General features: G+C 51.3%; 1 protein-coding gene across 7 annotated transcripts in view; it reads left to right on the top strand.

Annotated features, from left to right (window-relative positions):
- MAD2L1BP (MAD2L1 binding protein) overlaps positions 1-13,027 on the top strand; it is a 36,965-nt gene that overhangs the window by 5,956 nt on the left and 17,982 nt on the right. For 5 of the 7 annotated variants that reach the window (XM_030220032.1, XM_030220028.1, XM_030220031.1 and 2 more), the window contains one exon: positions 5,584-5,904. In XM_030220032.1, the coding sequence (XP_030075892.1) occupies positions 5,623-5,904 (282 nt within the window). In that variant the 5' untranslated portion in view covers positions 5,584-5,622. Of the gene's footprint in view, positions 1-5,583; positions 5,905-8,330; positions 8,498-13,027 lie in introns of those variants that run through there. The other 2 variants (XM_030220034.1, XM_030220033.1) reach the window with 1 other exon arrangement.

Below are 13,027 nucleotides of genomic sequence, written 5' to 3'. Positions count from 1 at the left end.
TGGCTAGGTCTCCAAGCCTAATCTTTAGGTTTTGATGAGTACCTGGGGTTGAGGGCTGTTCTTGAGCAAGTGCAAACCTGGTGGTGCCAGGTCCCTCCTTTTCTCCTCCCTCCCGCTGGCTCCGTTAAAAAAAAAAAATTTTGGACGTCCTTAAGGGCGTTTATTTCAACGTTTATTGCAGCTGCTCACTGGGACACCAGTTCGTTACAGCTCAGAGCGAGAAGCAGGTAATTTTACCTTTTTATAGCGGGCAGGGGGTTCCCCGTTCGGTCTCCACGTGGCTTATGGCGTCGGAGGGCGAGGGCGCGAGGATTCGCTCCCCGGACCACGTGGGTGCGGGTATTTCAGAACCAGAATCGCCTTTAAGCATCAGTTTGGAGTCCGGTCAGTGTCCCGGTTCTTCCTCCGGTGCGGCGGTTTTTCCCGCCATAAGCGCCCATCCCCCGCTGTTCGCCCACTCCATGTTGGCCGGCCACTCTGCTCGGACGGCTTCTTCTTTGGTTGCCCTCGAGCTGGGAGACGTTAATACTATGGTCGCCCTTGATTCAGGCGACGGTAAGAAAGCGGCCAAAGTTAAGCACCGTTCATCCCGCGCGGCTCCTTCTCAGAGTTTCGCGCCGGACGTCATTTTGGATGCGCAGCATGTTCCTCCCCCGCTATTGCGAGCGCCGGTTGAGGGCGCGTCTAGGGCCGTGGCCCAGGCGGCAGTAGTGCACAGTCTAGGGGGTTTCTCCCCTGAGTTCATTTTGCTGCTGCATCAGGCTTTTCTTGTGATAAACGCTGCCCCAGCTCCCCCCTCTGTTCAAGGGGCTGAGGCCTCCGGAAGCAAATGCCCTCAGGTGGACTTCCGGGCCCTAGAGGACTCGGTCTCCTATGGTGTAGATGAGGGCAGCGTATCTGAGTTCTCCCAACGGTCCTTTGGGGATTCCTTGGAGGAGACGGATTCCCGCTCGGATGGCGCGGATGACCCCTCTGCAGCGCGGATCTTTCGCTCAGAGGATTTGCCCAACCTATTAGTGCAGGCCATGAGAATTTTGAAGAGTTCCTTTCCGGAGGACGTCTCTCCCTCAGCCTCTGTTGGCTCTGCCATTATGCGGGGGACTAAGCGCCCGCCTAGAACCTTCCACGTGCATGAATGCACACCTTTTGGCTCAATGGGTTTTCCCAGAAGCGAGCCTTAAAGTGGATAGGGCTATGTCCCGCCTCTATCCTCTGCCTGAAGGTGAACGGGAGGCCTTTCTGGGGCCTACCGTGGATTCTTTAATCACTGTGGTGACTAAGAAAACGGCATTGCCGGTGGAAGGTGGCACGGCCCTAAAGGACGCCCAAGACAGGAGTTTGGAGGCGGCTTTAAAGTCGTCCTTCGAGGCGGCTGCTTTAAGTTTACAGGCCTCAATTTGTGGCTCCTATGTGGCCAGGGCGTGCCTGACGCTTGCGCAGCGGGCTTCCCCCTCGGATCCTTCCTTGAGGGCTGATTGGCCAGCCCTGGAATCGGGCTTGGCCTACTTGGCAGGCTGGCTGTATGATGTCTTGAGAGCCTCGGCTAAAGGTATGGCTCAGACAGTCTCTGCACGGCGGTGGCTTTGGCTGAAGCATTGGTCTGCTGACCACGCCTCTAAGTCTTGCCTGGCTAAGTTGCCTTTTAAAGGCAAGCTGCTCTTTGGGGTCGAGCTGGACAAGATTGTGGCCGATCTCGGCACGTCTAAGGGCAAGAGGTTACCGGAGCTCAGGGCTCGGGCCAGTGATGCCCGCCCCGTTTCCTCTAAAGGACGGTTTCAGGAAGCCCGTCGGTATTGCCCGGGCAAGTTGAGCTCCTCTGCCCCCTCTTCCATCAAAAGGAATTTCTCCCCCAAGCAGCATTCCTTTCGCAGAGACCGCCGTCCCGGAGGTGCCTCCTCCGGTCCTCCCCCAGGGTCTCGTACCCAATGACGGGCGCTGGTCCATGGCCCAGAGCAGATTGGAGGACGCCTATCCTCGTTTCTGGGCGAGTGGACCAGGGTAACTTCAGACGCTTGAGTGCTGGAAGTCATCAGAGACGGCTACAAGCTAGAGTTCTGCCGACCCTTAAGAATCGGGTTTGTGCACTCTCCCTGCAAGTCTCCGGTCAAGCTGTGGCAGTGCAGCAGACTTTGGACAATCTGATCCGCCTGGGTGCGGTCGTTCCGGTGCCAGAAGATCACCCTGGCAAGGGACGTTACTCCATTTACTTTGTGGTACCTAAGAAAGGAGGTTTTGTCCAGCCTATCCTCGACCTCAAAGGGGTCCATCGGGCCTTGGAAGTTCGGCACTTCCGGATGGAGACTCTCCGCTCTGTTATAGCGGCAGTGCAGGCAGGGGAGTTCCTGGCATCCTTGGACATCAAGGAAGCTTACTTGCATATTCCCATCTGGCCGCCTCATCAACGCTTTCCGCGTTTTGCAGTTCTGAGGACTCTCCCAGTTCAGAGCCCTCCCTTTCGGGTTGGCTACTGCTCCGCGGACCTTCTCCAAGTTATGGTAGTCATCGCGGCCTTCCTACGCAAGAAAGGAGTACAAGTCCATCCTTATCTAGACAACTGGTTGATACGAGCCCGCTCTTATACAGAGTGCGGCAGGGCTTCATACCGGGTGATTGCTCTTTTGAGCTCCCTGAGGTGGATCATCAACTGGGAGAAAAGCCAGCTGCGCCCGACTCAGTCCCTGGAGTATCTCGGAGTTCGTTTCGACCCCCAAGTGGGCAGAGTGTTCCTGCCAGACAATCGGATTGTCAAGCTTCAGGCTGAGGTGGACAAGTTCCTAGCAGCCTCTTCTCTTCGGGCTCGGGACTATGGGCAGCTGTTGGGCTCTATGGCGGCCACGATGGAAGTAGTGCCCTGGGTCAGGGCCCATATGAGACCTATACAGCTCTCTCTGCTGCAGCTATGGACTCCAGCTTCGGAGGATTACGCTGTGCGCCTTCCCTTGGATCCAGCAGTGCGCAAGGCGCTGAGCTGGTGGCTGAGGTCAGACAAGCCATCCGCAGGTATGCCTCTTGTGACCCCGGAGTGGGTTTTTCGTCACGGCAGTATGGGTCCTGTTGGACAATGCCACGGCTGTGGCCTATGTCAATCGCCGGGGAGGTACCAGGAGCGCCCCTCTAGCCAAGGAGGCCATGAAGCTATGCCTGTGGGTGGAAGCAAACCTGGAACAGCTGTCGGCGGCCCACATTGCGGGAGTCATGAATATTGCTCAGGCGTTCTTGGACATCACGAAGCGCTGGGGCCAGCCGAGCTTAGATCTGATGGCGTCTTCAGCCAATTGTCAAGTGCCGCGCTTTTTCAGCAGAGGACGGGACCTCGATCTCTGGGAGTAGATGCTCTTCTCCCACAGTGGCCGACACAGGAGCTACTCTTTGTGTTCCCGCCTTGGCCCATGGTAGGCAGGGTGCTAGGCCGGGTGGCAAAGCATCCGGGCCGGATAATCCTGGTGAGTCCGGATTGGCCCAGACGTCCCTGGTATGCGGTCTTGATCAGGCTCTCGTGGACGGACCTCGGCAGATGCCAGTGGAGCGGGGCCTGTTGCATCAGGGGCCCGTGGTGATGGAGGATCCCTCCCCCTTTGGTCTTACGGCCTGGCTATTGAGCGGCAGCGTCGGAGCAAGCAGAGCTTCTCAGACAAGGTCATCGCCACTAAAGTCATCTCAGCAAAGCGCTCTACTTCTACTGATTACGCTAGGGTTTGGTGTACCTTTGCATCGTGGTGTGAGGCAGACTCACTTTCTCCCTTCACTGCTCCAATTTCATCAGTGTTGGCGTTCCTGCAAGAAGGTCTGGAAAAAGGCCTGTCGCTCAGTTCCCTTAAGGTCCAGGTAGCGGCTCTTGCTTGTTTCAGGGGTCACCTGAAGAGTGTTTCCCTGGCATTTCAGCCAGACGTGGTGCGCTTTCTCAAAAGAGTTATTCTCCTGCGCCCCCCTCTGCACGCAGTGGTACCTGCGTGGAATCTCAATCTGGTGCTAAGAGCCTTGCAGAAGCCGCCTTGTGAACCCTTGTCGAGGGCATCTCTGAAAGGATTGACGTTGAAAGCAGTCTTTTGGTGGCTATCAATTCAGCCAGAAGAGTTTCCGAGCTCCAGGCGCTATCATGTCGAGAGCCCTTTCTGCAGTTCACTGAGGCAGGAGTGTCTATTCGCACAGTGCCTTCCTTCCTGCCCAAGATTGGTCCTCGCTTCCATGTGAATCAGCAGCTCTGTCTACCCTCCTTTCGTAGGGAGGACTACCCAGAGGAGTACTCTGCTCTCAAATATTTAGCTGTGAGACGAGTCATCATCAGATACTTGGAAGTGACCAATGATTCCGGAAGTCGGATCATCTGTTTGTGCTATTCGCAGGTCCTCGTAAGGGTCTGCAGGCTGCCAAGCCTACAGTAGCACGATGGGTCAAGGAAACCATTGCAGCGGCTTATGTGGCCGCGGGGAGGATGCCGCCTATCCAGTTGAAGGCTCACTCCACTAGAGCGCAGGCGGCCTCGATGGCAGAGGCCGGGTCCGTCTCCTTGGAAGAGATTTGCAAGGCGGCAACTTGGGCATCGGCTCATACCTTCTCCAGGCATTACCGCTTGACTGTGGCTGCTCGGGCGGAGGCCCGGTTTGGAGCTTCAGTGTTGCGGTCAGGGATTTCTATGTCCCGCCCTGGGTGAGTACTGCTTCAGTACATCCCACCAGTCTATGGATTGATCAGCATGATGATTTGGAAGGTAAAATTATGTATCATACCTGATAATTTTCTTTCCATTAATCATAGCTGATCAATCCATAGCCCCTCCCAGATATCTGTACTGTTTATATTCTGGTTGCATTTCAGGTTCAAGTTTAGTCTTCAGTTCCTGTTCAGGAGGACTTCGTGTTCAAGTTTTTTCAATTGGATTCTTCAGGAGTTGAGACGATTTTGTGTTACAGTGAGCTGCTGCATTCCTCTCCCCTCCGTTTTTCGGGGCTGGATTGAGACCTAAATTCTGCCAGCGCTCCCTCCCGCTTCGGCGGTGTTAGGGTCAGTCAGCTCCTCCCGCGGTTGCGGTTGCAGGATAAGCCAGATCCCCCCCCCCCCCCCGCATCGGCGGGTGTGGTGTCCCTCCCCCGCTCTGCGGGGATGAGCTGGACGGATTCCCCTCCCCCACTTGTGTGGGGATGAGCTGGGTTAATTCCCCTCCCCCGTTTCGGCCGAGGTGAGCTGGGCAGAGTGTCCCTTTGTGGGTGTAATTCTCTAAGTGCTGAGTCCTGCGGATGGAGCTTTGATATCGACATACTGAGGAGTTTCCGGCAGCACATGACCACATATAGGGAGGCAAAAGGATTGCTCTCTATCTCCACCTGCTGGTAGATGGACACAACCCACCAGTCTATGGATTGATCAGCTACGATTAATGGAAAGAAAATTATCAGGTATGATACATAATTTTACCTTAAACATACAATCTGTACACCTTATTGGGTCTCCCCCCTTCCCCAGTTCTTGTATGAGACTGCAAATATAACATCTTTCCTGAATGTAAATGTCCAAACTACTGTCCATTATTTGGTAGAAAAATTTTTTTCTATTGTATACATAACTGTCTTTCTGCTTTTGATGCAGCCATAGGATGTGGAGGTTGCAGAGCTGACCATCTTGAAAATGGATGCAGCAGACAGACAAAAAGATGTGTGTCTCCAGACCCTTGAGCTGACTGGAAGCAGTGACCATCCGCCAGTGGTACTGGCCTGCAGAAAATTATCTGGTGTGCAGCAAAGTGAAGGCTGCTGCTCGGTGTCTGTAGCTTTCTCTGGCTTGGTGACTCAGGAGAGCTGCTGTCGCTTCACCTGTGAACTTCTGAAGCATGTGTTATACCAGAGGCAGCAGCTGCCTTTACCTTATGACCAACTTGTTTACTTTTATCAGAGACCATGCCAGCAACAGGTGAGCCTCATTGTAGTTTAAGGCATGGCTACTGTGCTGTTGTGTGTATTGCTGAATAGGCCCCAGAACAGGGTGATCCACAGGTGCCATGGCATCTCTACAATCTTGCTACCCTTCCTGTCTCTCCATGAGGCCTTCTCTTACCTTGCATCTGTGCATACTCGAGACTGGCCAGCTGGCTTCATCCCCTTCAAAACAGGCCTTGAGCAGTGTCTCCAACGTAGCTTATAGAGTTGCCATCCCAGGGGAGCGTGGTAAGAGAATACCTCGCAAACACAACGGGGAAGAAGAGACATGCTGAAGGTGGAGGGGGGAGGGTGTTGAATGTTGGACACCATAAGCAGAGGGGGGAGAACAGAGTGGTGAGGGAAGGAGAGATATGCTGGAGACTTTGAGGGATGGTGCAATAATGGACACCACCCCTCAGATTCTGAAGAGGAGGGGAGAGATCCTGAAGACCATGGAGGGTTTAGAGGGAGGGAAGGAGAGATATGCTGGACATCACAGGTGGGGGGGAGAGATGCTGGAGACCATGGTGGGGTACAGTTTGGACAGAGGCAGGTGGAGAAGTGAAGGAAACAGATGCTAAAGGGGGAAGGAAGGAGAGAGCTGTTGGAGAGGAGGGGAGTAGAGAGATTCTGGAGACTATGGGGTGTTGAGGGAAGGAAAGATGCTGGACACCATGGATTAGGTGGAATGTTGGACACCACAGACGGGGAGTAGAAGGGAAGGAGAGAGATGATAGAATCCACATAAGGGGTTGAGAGGGAGGGAAGGAGAGAGGTGGGGGGAAGGGGAGTAGGGAAAGGAGAGAAATACTTGACACCATTGGGGGGAGGTTGAGAGAGACAGAGGGAAGGAGAGATTTTGGATGCCATAGGAGGGGACTAGAATGATATGGAACGGTTGAGGGCAGAGCTTGGGCATCCCCAAACAAAAAAAAGCATTCTGCTGCCCCTAGTTTTGGTATGCACTGAACATTGGTTCCTTTTCTTTGGTACTGTAGTTCCCCAGTGGGGCTCATGAAATACTTCTGTTCAGTATTCACTGAAGAAAGGTTTGGAGAAGGCCCATTTATTGCTGTCATGGATGTATGTGTGAGGTGGGGTGGATACAATATTGACAGAATTAGCAAAGTTATGAAACTCAGATTATTTATGGGTTGCTGAAGAACCTATTAAGTAGAGTTTTGTAGAGAGGGGTACTCCCATGGGACTGAGGAAGATGAATATGATCTGTTAAAGTTGAAAACTATAGTGACATCTGTAATCCAGTATGAAACGTTTTCCTTCATTCCGTGACGAGAGACTTGTTTGTCACTTATATACTGCCTATCTATAATTCTGTGTAGTTTAGACCACCAAAGGACATTTTAAATAGGTTCAAATAAGAAATGACAAAACAAAGGCCACCTGAGGAGGAAGTGACATCATGCACCTTTATTGGTGCGAACAGAAAGAGCTCCAATCTCAGAACTGATGCAATTGAATTAGAATTTCTCCAGGGGCACCAAATTACATTCATATCAAGTTCCTCAGCATGCACAGTGTAGCCAAGACTCCAATCAGATAGATGGTGGTGATCCATCAAAGGCCAGTGGATCTGTGAGTTGGCCCATGAGTAGTGAGTGTACAGCGGATGAAAGTACCAAGGAGGCAGGTTAGACAGGCAGTGGGAAGACCAAGCATCCACGTGGGCTTGACAAGGAAAATGAGACCTATGCATCACAGGGACTTTTTTTGTGCTGGTTTGGCAATTTAAAAGGGGAGATAGAAGCACTGTGCACAGATTTCATTGCAATGGTCTGTGAATTAAAGGAAGAGATTTGCAAGTTGGGAAAGAGACTGGAGGACATGGAAGTGAAAGAGGAGGAATTAGGGGGAGTGCAATGCAGCTGAACAAGATGGAGGCTGTGGAACATCAGATGCAAGACAAAGTAGACAAATTGGAGAACAGATTGCAGCAGAATAATCTGCAGCTTGGAGGTATCCACAAAACTGACCCTCAAGGAGTCCTTCAAGGACTGTTAAAACTGCACAAAATGTGTGTGTGTGTGGTGCTCATGGCAGCAGGATGAGGGGAGAGAATGGCAGAAATAGGGCACTTGGGAGGTTGCGGAACAACAAGCCCAGAGACGACGACATATGCATTCACAGCTAATGAAGTAAAAGATAAAATTTTATTTTCTACACAAAGTGCAACATTTTAAGATGGAGGAACATGATATGGTTGGTCTCTCCTACTTGGCAGTAATAACTTTGCAGAGGAGGAGGGGATTCCATGAAGTGACAACACAGTTGCAGCAGGAAGGAGTAAGATACGGATGTATCTTTTCCTTTGGACTTCCTTATACAATAATGAAGGTATACAGGAATGTCTAATTTTTGATTTTTTTTTTATTTTTATTTATTTTTTGTTTGAGGAAGTTTGGAGTTCCTTGAAAGATACGAAAATTGAAGGATTGGAAGGACCCAGTAATGTGCAGAGTGCTGCAGAGTCCAATGGAGGCAAGTGCCAGGACGTGGTGAAAGTGAAGTGGCAGCACAAGGTGTTGGGACAGCAATCCTGCAAGAAGTCACAAAGGCAGATCAGGGTAATGGAGGATGAGTGGTTATGCCAAAGGATATGGGAAGTGAGCAGCCTCGTGAATGATTTGCCTCAATGACTGGTGGGACTAATGTGCATAAAGGGTCACATAAAGGATGTGAGTTGCATAAGGGGGACAATGGGATTACATTGAGTCACTGACACTCTAGCGCTAGCTAATATTCAAGCACCTTTCTGACCTCCTGTGCAACTTCTTAAATTAGTCCCCTTATTTTCTTACTCTTACCTATCTATATGTTACATATTTCCTTATTGTTTACATTGTAAGTAGTTTACTGTGCCATACTTTGTACTGTTTGAATATTTTTTCTGCTGTGCTTGTACATTGCTTATATTTCACTTGTTGCTATAGACCACCTTGAGTGAATTTCTTCAAAAAGTCGATAAACACATTATGCTGCATGGGGAGGGGGGGAGAACAATACAGGGGAGTGTATAGCGGTGGCCTCTGGAGTAGGTGCCTGTATGTTATGGGGAGGGGGACTGTCAGGGGTGGAGGGATGATGACCATGATAAGTGGCTATATTGGTGTTTGGAAGGAGGGAGAAGGGGGAGAGTCAGGTGTGGAGGGGAGGAGGGGCAGGGTATTTGATATCCTATATAATAATTCTCACTTCCAGTGTTCTGATTTGCCCGAGACCGTGGCTCATTCCGAGTTGATCTGCTAGGCTCCGTAGATCAGGCTGACATCACCGTAACCTTTATGATGTCAACTTCAGAACCTGGGGGGGGGGGGGGGGGGGGAAACATGCCTCACAGCTGATCCATGTCCAGAGGAGGGTCGCTGGACATGAGTGGCTGGAGGGAGGGCAGGGGGAGAGGAGGGTCGCTGGACATGGGTGGCTGCAGGGGGAGAGGAGGGTCGCTGGACATGGGTGGCTGCAGGGGAGCTGAGGAAAACCTTGCTAGCGCTCGTTTCATTTGTGTCAGAAACGTGCCTTTTTTTTACTAGTCATAGCCAGGTTCCCATAATGTCATAGAATGTGACGAGATTAAAATTTGGTACTAAACGTATGTGGTTGTTGAAGGAAACTGAGTGCAGGCAGATATCCTATTCTGCCAGAGATCCATCTTAAAGAGTTCAGGATGAAAGACTTTTGGGATATAAACTTTTTCCACCCCAGTGTATGGCAGCAAATCAGAATGTATACATAACCAATGGCATGCATCTGGGTCAACAGGGGCTATACTCAGGTGTTCTAATTGGCAGCAATGCCCCTAGTCACACTTTATGCTCTCTCGTTGGAACTACTGGATGCCCAAATATGGCAATGGGAGAAAAGAGTGGGATCTCATGTTCAAAATAACATTTTATGCAGATGGCTTCTTGTTTATATTGTCCCAGCTAGGGTTAATGCTGCCGGTATTGGTACAGGAGCTGTGGAAGTATAGTGTAGTCTCTGGATTCAAAAACTGTTTCCTTGTTATCTGGGGCTCTACTGTTCTGAACGAATGGGTGTTATGTAGGTAGTCATAAATGAAACTTATAGGAAAACACCTCCCACCAGTCTCATTTATGCCCAGGTTCCAATTACAGAATTATTTGCAAGCAAAATACTCTGATCTCTGTCTAGGGATGAATAGAACCTGGATTGGCACCAAGCCAATACTTCCGAGAGAGAAACGACTAAAGCCAGCTGATATATATATATATATATATATATATATATATATATATATATATATTAGCTTTATTATAGATATAGAAGATTTACAAAATAGAAAACGCTGTAGCAAGGCTTAGCCAAATACAAAAATAGAACTTGCTGATAAGAGAACTACAAAATATATTGTCACTAACTATACACTCTGTTCTTACTGGGTTGCTAGGTAAATTACACAACCTGATTTGTAATACTGAAATTGGTTCTGAGGTAAATATGGTTATTAGCAGCAATCTTCCCACCACGAGTCATGAGGTAACCTATCTTAGCTGAGACAACCACCAATCACTAATCCCAGACTATAGGAAATAAATCTCTGGGTCTCACCAAGCTGTCTCCCCGGCAGTTAGGATGAGATAAGAGTAGATTCTTTCTCAGACTCGAGCTGTCTTCCCCAGCGAGTCTGGTCTCAGAAATAGTGCAGGGTCTCCGCAGCAAGCAGGGTCACACTCACTCCAGGCAGGTACAGCTGAACCAATCGGTACTTTCTCCAGATAGGCAGTTCACAAGGTTGTGGACCTCATCAGGTCTCTCTCGTCTTCTTGCCAGCTCCAACTTCTTCGATGGATCCCGACTAACTAACCTCTTCTTATTCCCGCTTTCTTAGTCCCTTTTTCTCAGGTGACCAGAAGGAACCAATCCTGATCTTGTCCAGCTCATTCCATGAGCAAGAAACGGCCGTTGTTCGTGACCTTGAAACTGTTACTTTTTGGTATGCATTTCAGTCTTGGAACAGGCTTTTCCATATCAAGCTGATCAATCCATAGACTGGTGGGTTGTGTCCATCTACCAGCAGGTGGAGATAGAGAGCAAACTTTTGCCTCCCTATATGTGGTCATGTGCTGCCGGAAACTCCCCAGTATGTTCTCTATCTCAGCAGGTGGTGGTCACACACAGCAGCAGCTCTGGCTAGGCCTCCAAGCCTAATTTTTAGGTTTTGTTGAGTGCCTGGGGTTGAGGGCTCTTCTTGAGCAAGTGCAAACCTGGTGGCGCCAGGTCCCTCCTTTTCTCTCCCCTCCCGCTGGCTCCGTTAAAAAAAAAAAAAAAAAAATTTTGAACGTCCTTAAAGGCGTTTATTTCGACGTTTATTTAAACGTTTATTGCAGCTACTCACTGGGACACCAGGTCGTTACAGCTCGGAGCGGAAAGCAGGTAATTTTTACCTTTTTATAGCGGGCAGGGGGTTCCCCGATTGCTCTCCACGTGGCATATGGCGTCGGAGGGCGAGGGCGCAAAGAGTCGCTCCCCAGATCGCTTGGGCGCTTCTAGAGGGGATGCGGGGGTTTTAAAGTCTGATTCGCCCTTGTTGGGTGACAGTTTTGTGACCGATGAGTGTCCCGGTCCTTCCTCCGGCGTGGCGGTTTTTCCCGCCATAAACGCCCATCCCCCGCTGCTCGCCTCCGCCATCTTGGCCGGCCACGCGGCTTGGACGGCTTCTTCTTGGGCCGCCCTTGAGGTAGGAGACATTAATGCTATGAACGCCCTTAATTTGGGCGACGGCACAAAAGCGGCTAAAGTTAAGCGCCGTTCTTCCCGCGCGGCTCCTTCGCGGAGTGTCGCGCCGGACGCCATCTTGGATGCGCAGCATGTCTCTCCCCCGCTCTTGAGAGCGCCGGTTGAGGGTGCGTCTAGGGCTGTAGCCCAGGCTGCGGAAGTGCACAGTCTGGGGGGTTTCTCCCCTGAGTTTGTTTTGCTGCTGCATCAGGCCTTCCTTATGCAAAACGCTACCCCTGCTCCCTCGTCTGGTAAAGAGGTTGAGGTCCCCGTAGGTAAACGCCCTCGGGTTGATTCCCAGGCCTTGGAGGACTTTGTCTCCTCTGATGTAGATGAGGGCAGCGTATCTGAGTTCTCCCAACGGTCCTTTGCGGATTCCTTGGAGGAGACGGATTCCCGCTCGGTTGGAGCGGATGACCCCTCTGCAGCGCGGCTTTTTAGCTCAGAGGATTTGCCCAACCTGTTAGTGCAGGCCATGGGCATTTTGAAGATTTCCTCTCCGGAGGACGTCTCTCCCTCAGCCCCTATTGGCTCTGCCATTATGCTGGGGACGAAGCGCCCGCCTAGAACCTTCCACGTGCATGATGCCATGCACACCTTAATTTCGGCTCAATGGGATGTCCCGGAAGCGAGCCTTAAAGTGGCTAGGGCTATGTCCCGCCTCTATCCTTTGCCTGAAAGTGAACGTGAGGCCTATCTGTGGCCTACCGTGGATTCTTTAATCACTGCGGTGACTAAGAAAACGGCGTTGCTGGTGGAAGGTGGCACGGCCCTAAAGGACGCCCAAGACAGAAGATTGGAGGCGGCCTTAAGGTCGTCCTTTGAGGCGGCTGCTTTAAGTTTGCAGGCCTCAGTTTGCGGCTCCTATGTGGCCAGGGCGTGCCTGACTATGGTGCAGCGGGCTTCCCCCTCGGATCATTCCTTGAGGGCTGATTGGCCGGCCCTGGAATCGGGCTTAGCCTATTTGGCAGACTTGCTGTATGATGTCTTGAGGGCCTCAGCTAAAGGCATGGCTCAGACAATCTCTGCGCGGCGGTGGCTTTGGCTAAAGCATTGGTCTGCTGACCACGCCTCTAAATCCCGCCTAGCTAAATTGCCTTTTAAAGGCAAGCTGCTCTTTGGGGTCGAGCTGGACAAAATCGTGACCGATCTCGGCACGTCTAAGGGCAAGAAGTTACCAGAGGTCAGGGCTCGGGCTAGTACTCGCCCCGGTACCTCCAGAGGACGGTTTCAGGAAGCCCGTCGGTACCGCCCGGGCAGGTCGGGCTCCTCTGCTCCCTCTTCCTTCAAGAGGAATTTCTCCCCCAAGCAGCATTCCTTTCGCAGAGACCGCCATCCCGGAGGTGCTCCCTCCGGTC

This window comes from Microcaecilia unicolor, chromosome 11 (assembly GCF_901765095.1).
Source record: "Microcaecilia unicolor chromosome 11, aMicUni1.1, whole genome shotgun sequence".
In the NCBI taxonomy this organism is placed as follows: domain Eukaryota; kingdom Metazoa; phylum Chordata; class Amphibia; order Gymnophiona; family Siphonopidae; genus Microcaecilia; species Microcaecilia unicolor.
This window is presented reverse-complemented; position numbering and strand designations above follow the sequence as displayed.